The sequence below is a fragment of the Lemur catta genome, chromosome 22 (genome assembly GCF_020740605.2).
Source record: "Lemur catta isolate mLemCat1 chromosome 22, mLemCat1.pri, whole genome shotgun sequence".
Lineage (NCBI taxonomy): Eukaryota > Metazoa > Chordata > Mammalia > Primates > Lemuridae > Lemur > Lemur catta.
The window spans coordinates 14,180,620-14,195,200 of record NC_059149.1 but is presented as its reverse complement, the minus strand read 5'-3'; the positions used below and the strand labels follow the sequence as shown (position 1 = coordinate 14,195,200).

At 33.2% G+C, this 14,581-nt stretch overlaps 1 protein-coding gene across 6 annotated transcripts in view; it reads left to right on the top strand.

Annotated features, from left to right (window-relative positions):
- Nucleotides 1-14,581, top strand: part of WRN (WRN RecQ like helicase) — a 99,564-nt gene that overhangs the window by 12,636 nt on the left and 72,347 nt on the right. For 4 of the 6 annotated variants that reach the window (XM_045535455.1, XM_045535453.1, XM_045535451.1 and 1 more), the window contains exons 3-8: nt 2,645-2,752; nt 3,383-3,498; nt 7,500-7,645; nt 8,128-8,276; nt 9,024-9,173; nt 11,139-11,208. In XM_045535455.1, the coding sequence (XP_045391411.1) occupies nt 2,657-2,752; nt 3,383-3,498; nt 7,500-7,645; nt 8,128-8,276; nt 9,024-9,173; nt 11,139-11,208 (727 nt within the window). In that variant the 5' untranslated portion in view covers nt 2,645-2,656. Of the gene's footprint in view, nt 1-2,644; nt 2,753-3,382; nt 3,499-6,019; nt 6,145-7,499; nt 7,646-8,127; nt 8,277-9,023; nt 9,174-11,138; nt 11,209-14,581 lie in introns of those variants that run through there. The other 2 variants (XM_045535454.1, XM_045535456.1) reach the window with 2 other exon arrangements.

The window sequence follows — 14,581 nt, the reverse complement described above, 5'->3', positions numbered from 1 at the left end:
CTACTGACAGACATGTTCATATTGGGTTATTCAGAATAAAAAACAGAAAAATAAGCAACAACAGAACAACAACTACAGAAATTCCAGACAGCCTTTGAAATAGTGATAGAAGGTTGAAAAGTTGTAGATAGTGGTAGGTAGATAGGCAAGAAGATTTCAGGGAGGTTGGAACCAAAGCATATCAAAGTAACATTATTTCAGAGGGGGATTTAAGATTCTTTAATCTTAAGTACAATATGAAGCATTATGAAATGATGAAAGACTTGATTTTAGAAAAGAAGTGACAAAGTTGTTCATACTTAACAACATAGTAACTAAACATGTAAATAAAAAATTCTTTTATACTGTCTGTGACTTTTATCCCTCCAAAAATAACCTTTATCTGATCAAGAATTAAAATTCTCATGTATGTTAAAGGATTTCCCTATTGTAAATAATTCCACAACTTTAATTTTCTGTGTGCTTTTTATCTGTCTGAAGATCTAAGTAAATTTGACAAAGATGTTAGGTTTGTAAACAAATTTACTTTCAAATTCTTTTCTTGGAAGCATCTAGATAGAATTTCGTGTGCAGAAGAAAGTACTTACATCTAAAAATTGCAAATGTTAGATATTTCAAATTAAAATGATTTTAGTGTTATAGGTAGCAGGGAAGATATATTGAAGTTTATTTCTGTTTTGGCAGTGTAAATGAATTACTTACAAAATTCCAAGATTCTATAGGTGTTTTTATAGAGTTTGTGTTATTTGTAGCAACTTCAGTTTTCTGGCATTTTCCCAATGATCTACCCTGGATATAGCCGAAACTTGTTTTCCAACTTTACAAAAATATATTTTAAGATTAAGGACTGATTATATATAAACAATTTTGGAATAACTTTTGATTTCTTCTGTCAAGGGTTTTGAATTTGTAGCAAATATAAATTTATTCATAACCACTAACATTTATACAATGCTTTATAGTTAACAAAGCATATATATTTTACCTTACTACATATAATGCGTATGGCAACCCCAAGAGTTGAGATGTCAGTTCTGATTCAGTGAATCATAGATCTTATCCAGTGGCAAACTTTGATAATGATTCAAAGAATACAAGCAAGCACCAACTGCAGATGGAACACTCTTTTTTTGTAGGAGTCCCAAACTGTGAGAAACAGATTCCAAAAATGTAACTTTCTTTTGCTTTAGGACATGTCATGGCTTTGGATTAACAGACTCATTTTAAGCAATGTGTGCAAAAACATTGCACAAGGGAAGTTGTTTTGGTTTTGAACCTCCTGTTTTATATTTTCTTAATTAGATGGTTTGACTAACCCCCATTTTCTAGCCATAAATTAATAAATCTGTAATTCAAGGCTTATTTATGATAAACAGTCTAAATAATTATATCTTGCTGACATACTAGGTATGGATTCTTTGGTATTTTTCTCCTTGGAAATACCTTTAATAAGTTTTCAAGGCCACCATCTGGTTTGAAACTTTACCATGTTGACTGGGAACCCAGTTGAAGTTTTTGTCCCTTCTCTAATAGTGAAAGAGGGAGTTACAATAAGCCTGTTGTGAACTCTTTCTTTCCCAGTGCATAAGAGTGATGGAATTTGTTCTATATGGAAAATTTAAGTTTGACAAAGTAATCTTTTAAGTGTTTTGTTCCATAAATTGTTAGTATTTTCAGTTTTTGGTTCATGCATGGGAAAATGAGCAGCTAAAATGGACACTTGCCAGATATTGTTTCATTTCTTCAAAGTTTATTTGCTAAATATCAAATATAATAGGCTATCCCTAAATCATAAATATTAGTTGCTGTGATTATTTAACATTAACATGTTTCATCATGAGAATCTTCCGGGGCATATTCAGAACTTCTACTCCCTTATTGCGAATTTGAAATAATAGAAACTAAGGTTGAGCTTTGAGGAATTTACTAAGAACTTAAGGCTACTTCAGCTTAATATGAGTCATATCAAGGTGTGGATCCCTTTTACCATTAAGAAAAGGAATATATTCTGGGTCTCTTATTCACTGTGTTTTCTTTAATCATACTTGAAGTTTGTTTACATTGAGGAGAGCACTCCAAGATTGTACACAGATTAATTAAAAAAAATCATCTAAGAAATTCATTCTTAGGGAAACTTGTTCACACAGGCCAAAAACATAATAAAATGTCCTTCATGCAGAACACCTGTTATTTGTCTTCAAAATTAAATCTTCAAGTAGATTTGTGAATAAGTCTTACAGTTTTGTTGAGTTTACTTAGATCTTAGGACAGGTGATAATCATAGAGAAAGATGTCAGAAAATGTGTCATAATTCATATACTCAAGGATTTTCATTGTTAATGAAATAAAGATTATTTTTCATAAGGATCAGTCATAGAATAATAGAATTTTGAAACTGCAAAATCCTTAGAACTCAATTGAAATGGCTGATTAGTTTTAAAGGGAAGAAATACTAAATGCATAGTTATTGCATCTGTTACATTGTTTATTTTTCTTGTGTCTTCTTGGCTCTTATAACCTATACTTAGACCTAGATGTCGTAACTTACTTTAAATATGTACATTTGGTTTTCAGTCATCTTGAATCTTTCAAAGATTTTGTTGTATTTACTCATAATGTCATTGGTTTTGGATTTTGCAACTAGGACATTTTAAAGATGCATGAAGAAACATTGGAATCAGCTCGACCGAGGCAGAAATTTCCTAAATGGATGTGTATGAAGGATGAAAGTTGCGCTGTAGAAGAAAGAAAGGTATGTTGTTCATTGATGATTCTTTCAGGTGGGAAATTTAATTTAAACTTGACTGTACAATTTTCACTTGTAAACTTCAGGTTATTGTTTAGGTCATAATTGCTGGTGGTGTATGAACCAGGATCTAGTCATTGAATGGGTAAATGGGAATAAATTTTAATTGAATTTACAAAATGAGAATTCTTACTATATATTTTCCTTTTTGTATTCAGTTTGCATGGTTGACCTTACTAATTTGTTCTAATTCAGATAGTAATTTGGACGACATTAACTTTGTTGACTTTTTTCATTAAGCCAGATTTAAGATCTGCCCACCAGTCTTCAGTATTTTAAGGCAACATTATTACATCTAGAATACTAATATAATTATTAGGAAAAAAACTCAGTAAAATAAATGCTTTATGAAAGTAGGATTAGAAGTGTGAAAATAAACTAAGAAAAGTAATTTGACAATAGGATGGTTTTCTATTTGTTAAATTGTATTTATGATTTTATTAAGTCTATAAAGCATGAATTGATAAAACTTAAAACCATAAGTTGAATGCTTCAGTGAACTTTATTATTTCAGTGAACATTTATTATTTAATGTGAACTTTATTGGCACCTATTTTGAATTTTATTTAACTCAAGGCATCTTCTGTTCAGAAGAGTATTTTTGAAGATGACCTTCCCTTCTTAGAATTCACTGGATCCATTGTGTATAGTTATGAAGCCAGTGATTGCTCTTTCCTATCAGAAGACATCAGGTAAGAGATCTGAATTTCCTAATTTCATTTGAATTTGGACTCTTGGAAGATAACTCTTATGGTGATATTTGTGGGTATACTGAGTTTTACAGTTGAGGTATGTTCAATAGATAATTATTTCTACATATAGAATATCACTAAGTTCTTTTCTATTTTTAAATAAAAAATAAAATCACTGAATTAAATTTGTAATCTACCTCTTTGTTCATTCATAAGCTTTTCTTTTTAGATAATTTTTTGATTTTTAATACTTAAGATATTAAATATAGAACTACTGAACACATGTTTATTTTACCAATTTAGGAAAAAAAATGCAAGAATTATTTAACCCCTAAATGCACCTTTAGATTTCATTAAAATACTAACATAGTAATATTGAATAGTGGCTATGATTAGGCCTGTTGTATTTAGTTAGCAACAATTGTAGCAAATGATCCTTAAAGAGAACATTTGAAATGGCTGTTAGTACTTTTAAAGTTTGCCTTGTTAAATTAAAACTCTGCAGTAATACAATCTAAAGCTCTTGAAGCATTTTACAAACAGAAGTAAGGAATTCATTCAGATCTTCTTGAAGTTGTTAAAGCTGTCCTTTTTTTTCTTTTTCTTTTTAAACTGTTATAAATTGGGTTAAAAAAAACAGAGGTAAGTTAAGCTATTTATTAATGGTCTTCTGGCAGTAGCTGTAATCTAGAAATAGCATTTCAGTGTCCTTACTTCCACTATAGTTATCTGGCCACTTTTGGGTACCATTATATTAAATTAGTCTCACAGAGAAGGTAAAATCTATTATTTATGATTATATATTACCTCTACCATCTTACCTTTGGCATTGCTATAAGTATGTCATATCTGAAGGCAATATGCATAAGTTATTTGAAGCATTGTAGTTTTGATGAATTGTATGTATTTTATAAAAGGCAGGCGGGGGTTTTTTTTTTGTTGTTGTTTTCCTCTTCCTCTGGCTGCTTTTAAGATTTTTGCTATTACAAATTTTTGACAATTTGATTATGATGTGCCTTTGTGTTGTGTGGTTTATGTTTATCCCACTTAGGGATAAACCAGTGAACCCACTTAGGGTTCATTGAGTTTTTTGGATCTGTGGGATTATAGTTTTCATCAAATTTGAAAAATTTCTTAATATATTTGTTACTCTTTTTTCTTTGTGGGACTCTCAATCCATGTAAGTTAGGTTGCTTGATACTGTGTTGTAGACCACTGAGGTTCTTTCCTTTCAGTATGTTTTTCCTTTTGTCCTTTTTTCTCTCTGTGCTTCAGTTTGAATAATTTCTTTTGCCACGTCTTCAAGTTCACTTTGATTTTTTTCTTTTGTAGTGTCTGATCTGCTGTTTATCTCATCCTGTGAATTTTTTTTTTTTTTTTTTTTTGAGACAGAGTCTCACTCTGTTGCCCGGGCTAGAGTGCCGTGGCGTCAGCCTAGCTCACAGCAACCTCAGACTCCTGGGCTCAGGCAATCCTCCTGCCTCAGCCTCCCGAGTAGCTGGGACTACAGGCATGTGCCACCATGCCCGGCTAATTTTTCTATATATATTTTTAGCTGTCTGTATAATTTCTTTCTATGTTTAGTAGAGATGGGGTCTCGCTCTTGCTCAGGCTGATCTCGAACTCCTGAGCTCAAACGATCCGCCCACCTCGGCCTCCCAGAATGCTAGGATTACAGGCGTGAGCCACCGCGCCCAGCCTGAATTTTTAATTTTAGATGTTACATTTTTCATCTAAGTTCCATTTGGTTCTTTTTAAAAGAAGCATGTTTTCCATTTGGGTCTCATCATATTCATGTTTTGGATCCTTGAACATATTTAGTGTACTTATAATAGTTGTTTTAATATACTTGTCTGTTAATTCCATTATTCTAGTGTTTTTTTTTTTCTCTATTGGATGCTTTTTCTTCTGGTATGGGTCACATTTTCCTGTTTCTTTTCATGGCTGTTAATATTTTTGGAATAGACATTGTCATTTTACCTTGTTGATTGTTAGATTTTGTTGTCTTCCCTCAGAGAAAGGAGATTTGTTTGTCAGACAGCTCAGTTACTTGAAGATCAACTTTATATTTTGGGGCTTGTTTTTAAGGTTTATTAGGGCAAGTCTATAGTTGCCTTTACTCTAAGTTTAGCTGTATAATGAGCTGTGACCCTTCTGGAGTCCTTGCTGACTGTCCCGGTTGATCAACAAGGATCTATCTCTACCCTCGCTTTTCAGAACTTTAATTCCTCTTGCCTTTGGGTAAGCCCTAAGAATTGTTCAGCTTATAGCTGTTTGCCCAGTCTCATAGTTTCAGTCTATGCATGTATACCTTGGCATTCTACAAAGACTGAAGGAGTGCCCTGTGCAGATTTCTGGAGCTCTTTCCCTGCCCTAGTTCTCTCCTCTCCAGAACTCTGCCCCACAAGTTCCAGCTCTCAGCTTCTGCAGGTACAAATTCCCTGTTGTCTGCAGTGTGTTCCGGGCAGAAAGCTGGGGCAACTGTAAGACTCACTTTTTGTTTCCCTTCCCTCGGAGATCATGGTCTTGTGCTGCCTGTTGTCTAGTGTCTGAAAACAGTTGTTTTACATATGGTGTCCAGTTTGCTACTTCTTTATGGTGGAAGGGTATGCCTAGTCCCTGTTATTTCATCTTGTGAAGGAGAAGGTGAGTTTCTTTTATTTTTTAAATATGTTTTCAGTTTTTTAAAAATTGTGAAATGGGCAAATACAAACAATAGCAGATAACAATATAACAAACACATATTCCTCCCACTTTGCTTTATCAAATCTTAATATTCATTTTCCTTGAATCTTTATTAAGGAATGAAATAATAAAATACAGCTGAAACCCCATGTATGTCCTTTCTGATTCTTCCCCTGTGCCCCTCTGAGATAACGTCTATCATGAATTCAGTGCTTAGCATTCCCTCACATGTTATCATATTATTTCATAATTGCATATCCTAAAATGTTATATTATTTTGTCCATTTAAAAACGCTATCAAATGTATGTGTACTCTGTATACTATGTTTTTCAGAATTTTTCTTGTTGATCTTGTTCCATTTTAACTTTTTTTTTTTGGGGGGGGGGAGACAGGGTCTCACCTTGTCACCAGGCTAGAGTACAATGACATGATCGAATTCCTAGGCTCAAGCGATCCTGCTGGCTCAGCCTCCTGAGTAGCGAGCACTACAGGCGTGTGACACCACACCCAGCTAATTTTCTTTTCTTTTTATGTTTTGTAGAGACAGGGTCTTGCTATATTGCCCAGGCTGGTCTCAAACTCCTAGCCTCAAGTGATCCTCCCACCTTGGCCTCCCAAAGTGCTAGGATTTCAGGCATGATCTATTGTGCTTGGCCAATTTTAAATTTTACATGATAATCTACTGTTTCATTATGCCATGATTGGTCCGGTCTCTTGTTGATGGAAATTTCATTTGTTTACAATTTTTTGCTAGTAGGAACAGTGCTGCCATGGATATTCTTAAGTACGTCTGTCTCTTTGTACACATATGAGCATTTCATACACTTACGAGACAAAATTGCCAGGTCATAGTGTTTATGCATTTTCAACTAGATATTATCTTTGTTAAAGTTTTTTCTAAGAGGATTTTATCAATTTATATGTTCACCAGTAATGAGCAGTCCCACTGATAGAAATCCTTCTCAGAACTTGATACTGTGAAACTTTAATTTTTGCCAATGAGATAGATGGGGAATTGTGTAGATTTAATTTGCATTTCTCCGATTTCTAGTGAGAATTGTTTTCACATATTTATTTGGATTTATTGGCCATTTGGATTTGGTTTGGGAATTACCTGTTGCTGTTTTCCTCCATTTTTCTTTGGAATTATTTGTCTTTTCTTATTTTTTAAGGAATTTAAAATATATTCATTATCAGTTGTATGTATCACAGATATCTTCTACCAGTCTGTGGTAGAAGATTTTTGAATGATGTCTTTTTAGGCAAAAGTTCAAAATTTTAATGTATTTAATTTATACTGTGTTTCTTCTCTTAGCACGAGTCTATCTGATGGAGATGTGGTAGGATTTGACATGGAATGGCCACCAGTATACAATAAAGGCAAACATAGCAGAGTTGCACTAATTCAGTTGTGTGTGTCTGAGAGCAAATGTTACTTGTTTCACATTTCTGCTATGTCAGGTTGGTATCTCTTTGTTGCATTTTTATATGGCTGATACTTGTGTATGTCAACTTTATCCCTATAAAATTAAGCTCTTTCATTAGCTGGCACTTCTCTATCTTATATTTATTTAAGTATGTAAGTTCTACCTGATTCACTCACATCCCTTTTATTTTTATTTAATTTTCACAACATTCCCATGGGTATTGATATTTTTTTTGTTTTAGAGGAGAGAGAACTAAAGTTTAAAAGGGTTAAATGACCAGGAATATGCTGCTCATACTAGCAGAGGTGGCTTTCAAACTAGTTGTTTTTTTCCTTATCATTTATCAATCAGGATTTTTTGTTCTAGGTAAGGAAGGAAATACTCAAGGTGAATGTGTTTCTGAATTTAAGCTTAACATAAAAACAAATTTAAACATAAACATGGTATTTATAACAAGTAGAAAGTAAATCCATCATACTTTACAGAACTTATGGAAATAACAATAAAATGTTACAGTTTTCCCCCAGGGATTAAAAAATTTGCTTGAAAATGAAGCAATTAAAAAAGCAGGTGTTGGAATTGAAGGAGATCAGTGGAAACTTCTATGTGACTTTGACATCAAATTGAAGAGTTTTGTGGAGTTGACAGATGTTGCCAATAAAAAGGTAGACGTAATATATACATTATTTTCATAAAGAAGATGATTTTGTGTGTCACACAATGTGCCTTCTATCCGAATGTCAGATTTTTTTGAAAAAAATAATTTGAGCTTTATGTTTTTGTAGCAATAAAGAAGTTCCAAGTGAATGTTCTATAATGAAAGCTTCAGTTCTAATCCATTGTTTTGGCATATGGTTTCTTTAAGTAAGCGTTCTCCCTCCCTCCCCCCCAATTCTTGGTACTATTTCACTGCTTTCTAGTATTTGCAATTTAAGTATTTTGTTTTAAATTTATCTTTTTAATCCATTCATACCAGTAAGTTTCTTTTTTTTTTAAGGGAGAGTGTGATGCAGCTCCTATGGTTTAATGCTCTTAGTGAAAGTTTGACCATTAATTCCATTCCCCAATTTCACATATTTTATTAATGAAGTCATTAAATTAAATTCTTATATTTAGCCAAATACTCATTTGGCTGGGAAGTAGAAAGCCTACTAACCTATTCAACATTTTTCCATGAATAATAGTTTTAAAGTTCAGTAATTTTAATACCTAAATTAGGGAAATTCCAGAATTAAATTCATATAATGTGGACGGCAAATGGCATCGGAAGTTTATTGAGACCTATCTCTAGGTTGTATTTTGACATAACATTTTCTAATTTTATTTGTGACATGGTCATTTGGTGGTATTTAGGAATATCTGAAAGTAGGAAATAATAATTATTGCTGTGTTGATTTTTTCTTGACTTCTAGCTGAAATGTAGAGAGACCTGGAGCCTCAATGGTCTGGTTAAACACCTCTTGGGTAAACAGCTTTTGAAAGATAAGTCTATCCGCTGTAGTGATTGGAGTAATTTTCACCTCACTGAAGACCAGAAACTGTATGCAGCCACTGATGCTTATGTATGTACTTAAAGATCTTTAGATTGGGATGTATTTTTTAAAACTTACCATAAATTACTTTAGAAAAATTCTATTGTAGTAGTGGCACAAACTCAACTAAAATATTTTGTATCAGTTTGGCATTGAAAAATGCTTAGGAAGACATTTAGTGAAACTGCTAATTCTTGACATTAATTAGCAAGTACCAATCAACAGATTTTTCAATGCTAGTTATTTTCATTGTCATGAAGCCAAAATAATGTCCAATTTGTATGTAAAAAAAAATGTGAACTTGCTGAAAACCTGAAAGGCTAATAAGCCCAGGCTGAGCAAGCACAAATAGTATTGATAATATATTTGATATATAAGCCACTTCAGGTATAAAATAGTTTCTATATTAAAACTGGCCTTATTTTTTATATTAATATTTATATTTAAAATGTGGAGAAAATTAAGAAAAATTGCCCCCAAATTTGGCTTACTGCTGCCATTGCATATATTTTCACATTTATATATTTGTACATAGAGAAATCTGGGTTTGTTTTTATGTATAGCACTATTGTGTTTTTTAAAAAAGAAATATATTTTATTCCACAGTGAATTTCCTTTCCCTTAATTCATACTTTTGTTTGTTGATGACTGTCTGGTTTTCCTTTTCGCATTTATTTTTAGGAATGGAAACTCCTTTGATTTGTAACCAGGAAAAAACTCACTTTTGCTAGGGAAAGAAGATGATAATTTTCCTTTAAAAAAATCATAAAACTTGTTGAGAACTAGCATAAGTTCTTGGTGGGAAATAGGTTAGGTGACGTGAAAAGATTTTAGGAGTTTTGTGGGATTTTGTCTTAAAGAAATTGGGGGACATGTTAGTTTATAGAATAGAAGTTATTTTTAATAAGGGGGGTATTAGAGGATATTATAAAATAATGTTTTTTTGTTGTTGATTATTGTCTTAAATTTTTTTGTAAGGTAGAAGTTTGGTTTGGGTCTTTGGTGGAGAAGTTGATTAAAATATTTTTCTAATAAATAATATATAATTGGAATTATTTTTGACTTTAAGGTTATTTTTACTTTACTCCTGACTACATGTCTCTATATTTAAAAAAAATATATAGACTCAATATTTTTATTTTATATATTTTATTTTTAATTTATATGTTCAGTTAGGTCTGTTTTTAACTTAAGACTCAACATATTTATCTTAAAAAAATTGTCTAACCGTCTGTTCTTGTAGACAAAATTAAGTAAGGTTCCCCTAAAAACCTCAGAAAATAAACTGTACACATAATTCTCTAACAAAAGACAACTATTTACTGTAACAATAAATACTAATACGAGACTTCACTCGTGGCCTCCCAGTTCATTAAAATACTAAAAAAGCCCCTAACTCCCCTAATCACTTAAACTACCCTTTGTCTCCGTCTCAATCATTTCTCCATCTATATTATTTCTTTCTTTATTTCCTATTATTTCCAAATCCTTTACAACAATCCTACCTTGAGACCTGTTTTACTAGAAGAGTAACTAACTCCTGACAAGTTCTGTAGCATTTTTCCTCATGAAAATCAATGTGACTTGATTGTTTCTGTTGAAAGTGCTTAGAAGGAGGGCTATTCATATAATGACTAACATTCTCAGCAGATTTAATGAAATAGAGGACAGTAGATATCGTAGTCAAAACAGATTGTATTCTGTTAGATTCCATTTACAAGTTATTTGATTTGGATACCTGCTTATAACATTGGGTATTAAAAACAGTGAAAACTTAAACTTTTCTTTTAAGGCTTAGATGGTTTACTTTCCCCATTCTGACAGTTGGTGTGGTGAATAAATGAAGACATATAGATCTTTGTGTAACATAATAGGTTAAATTCAGTGTTTTGGATGCTTTGGGAATCATTCTCTCTGATTTTTTTATAGATGAGACATATAGTTTTATTTTTATTATCTTTAGTATGTTCTTTTTATGTTTCTGTTTGTTTATAGGCTGGTCTCATCATTTATCGCAAATTAGAAAAATTGGGTGATGCCGTGCAAATGTTTGCTATAAATAAAGGTATGTTATGATCTAAAAATAAAAGAGAAAATGTGAATATGCTCTTTAATGAGGTTTATCTCCAAAAAGAAAATATTCACATATTTGCAGAGTGTTCAGTATTACAGCTTCTTGAATATCTGAGCAGTGTAGACATCAGGGTGAGATCTATCAGGGCCAGAGATTAGGGTTTCAGGCATGTTACTCGTGGCAAAGCAGAACTTACTGCTTTGACTTTGTAGCAGCTATTCATTAGACTTGTAGAGTTGAGGCTTTGTGGCTTTGATAGCATCAATGATGCAGTGAGTTTTCTCTCAGTCTGGAGATTATACATCCTTGCTATAAATATTTAAAATGCTTTATATATAGTGCTGTAAAATATGTAAGATGTTTACAGTGTACTGGCTTAAATTTCTAAATTTTCTATGCTATTCTCTAAAACAGATAGCCACTTTATTCAAGTTCAGTGTGTTTTTTAGATGTCTTGATAGGTCGGTGATACCAGACAGAGCCACTTACTGGAGTGGATGAGCACAAGCTTTTGTGTTAAATAGACCAGTGATGGAATCCCAGCTATGTGACCTGGTATATACCTACCTGTTGCACCATGTTTCGGATGTGGATAACAGCCTAATATCTGTTTCATAAAATAGTTGTGAGCACTAAAAGGGATAAAATATTCAAAGCATCTATATTCATATGTCTAAAGTTGTTATTACAATTCATTTAGTTACCTTTTGGAGATTTTAAATAACAGTATTTGTTAAGATGTTAATTAAATTAGATGATTTTGCTAAATATATTTTAAAGTATAGCATGATGCCCTCATATAAAATTATATAATACCCTTTTAATTGTTGTTGAGAAGGGATTCACGCCCTCTGTGGTAGACCCTCCTTTGTTACATGTTAGGGTAGAAGATTCCTCATATCCCCTTTCTCTCCCTGGAGAGCCACTTCCACACTTGATGTTAGCGGAAAGGCTGAGACATGATGGAGAGCCACTTTTGATGAGTGGCTGCTGATTCTTTGTAGCCAAAGGTACTGTAGCTAGAAATTAGAGTCAGCCCTCCGTATTTGTGGGTTCTGCATTTGTGGATTCAATCAACTCTGGATAAAATATTTTCTGAAAAAAAAAAAAAAAAATTCCACAGAGTTCCAAAAAGCAGCACTTGAATTTTGTGTCCTGTGTACTACATTGAATCCATGTGAATGAAGTGGTGTGTAGGCATTTTATTGGGTGTTATGAGTAATCTAGAGATGATTTAAAGTATATAGGAGGATGTGCACAGGTTATATGCAAACACTATGCCATTTTATATAAGGGACTTGAGCATCTATGGATTTGGTATCCATAGGGGGTCCTGGGGGTCATTCCCTCAAGGAGACAGAGCAGTGACTATATCTTAATTAACTGAGGTGGGTGATATGTTTTTAAAGCTTATTTGGAGAACAATATATGTGAACTTATTTAACTTCTTATAGAACTAAAATTCAACAGAGGGATTTCTGATTTTCTGATTTTATAGTTTGCAGAATTGCTTGTAGGTTACACTTACAATTTTGTCTGTGATAAAAATGCTTCCAAGGAATGTTTAAGATATTTTTCACTGAAGTAACATACATTAATCAGTCAATATTGGAAGTCCTGATATCTATGTGCTTGTTGTTGTAATCTACATTCTTTGACCCTCACTTTTTTCCCTGTATTATATGTGAGTATGTTGTGACATCTGAAGTGAGGTAACTTGACTCAGATTCCAATGAATTGTAACTAAGATTACCATCTTTTTTTCCTTCCTCCCTCCTTTGCTGTTATTCAGCCACAGATATCAGCCTCATTGTTCTCTAATGTCCCTGGTGTATATGTGGATGATTTTGTCAAATGACCACAGTCCTCTTTTGGTTTGTATTATAAGGCTGTATTTTTAAATTTTTTATTAAAGGATAAAAAGTAGATTAGAACATAAGAAAATAAAAGGATGTTTGCTCGTTGTTTCTCACTATTAAAATATTGATTTGTTCCTAAATGGTAGTTAATAAACACTAAATGATGTAAATATGCATTTATTCATTTTTTAAATATTGTTAAGCACTTTATGATATGGAGATACAGTAGTGAACAAGACAGGCATGATCTGTTTTATGGACAGTTTTATGGAGGCTATAGATGAATAAAAAAAGCAATTGCAGAATAGAGAGATGAATCTTATGTCATGAGAAAACAACGTGCTGTAGTTAGCACATAGGAGAGGCATCCAATGCATATCATAGGTATGCGAGAATATTTCCTGGAGAAAGTGCTGTTTAAGGCGAGATCTGAAATAGGAGCAGGAGTTAGCTAGCTGAAGAGTAGGGGAAAGTGTCACAGACATAGGAAGCAGTAGGTGCGAAGTTTCAGAGGTAAGAGGTGATCATGGTATCTATAGGCAGTTGGAAAGTAGTTCAGTCTAGTGAACGATTGACTATGACAGGTTGAGTGATGGAGAAGCAGAAAAAGGAAAGCAGATAAGCAGTGCTAAGGAGTTTACATTTTCTCCTAAGAGCACTTGAAGCTATTGAGGGTTTTAAACAGAGGAGTGAAGTGAATTATATTAAAAAAAAATACTAACTCAGATTATAGAGTAGAAAATGGATTGTAGGAGGGCAAGAATCACAGTGGCAAGGCCTTTTGGGAGGCTATAACGATCTAAGGGAGAGGTAATGGCAACTTGAGTTGGTTGTTTGTAGTGAGGATGGAGAGAGGTGGATAGATTCAAAATGCATTTTATAGAGCAGTAGGATCAACAGAATTTGTGGTAGCAATGAGACATGTGTGTCAAGGATCATTCCTGTGTAGTTGGCATGAGCAACAGGGACGAAAAACATTGACCAGTAAGAGCAAGATTTGGTGATGAGTAAGTCGTACAGTTGATTTTAGGCATATTGAATGAGGAAAACCTGTAAGATAGCAAAGTGAGATGGTCAGTAGACACCTAGATTATATAAGCTGTAACTCAGAGGACAGTCTGAGAACTCTTAATGTTTAATGTTTGTGTGGAGAAGGGGACACCAAAGGAGTTGCCACAGGCACAGAAGGAAATTAGGAGGTGTGGTGTGCAGAAAGCCAAGTGAAGAACATGTTTTAAGTAGAATGTTATCAACTGTTTTAAATTCTGCTGAGAGTTTGAGAAACTGAGGACTTAGAATTAATCATTAGATTTGGCAGTGTGGGAATCATTTGTAACCTTTTACACAGTAGCTTTGGTGTACTGGGTGACAAGAGTGTTTTGAGGAGGGAACGTCATTTGGGGCATGTGCTGTTAAAATAGAAAAGGGTCCACAGGCATTGGTAACATGAAGGTACTGTTACCATAGGAAGAGAATGATGCAGGTGGAAATCATACCAACGTGAA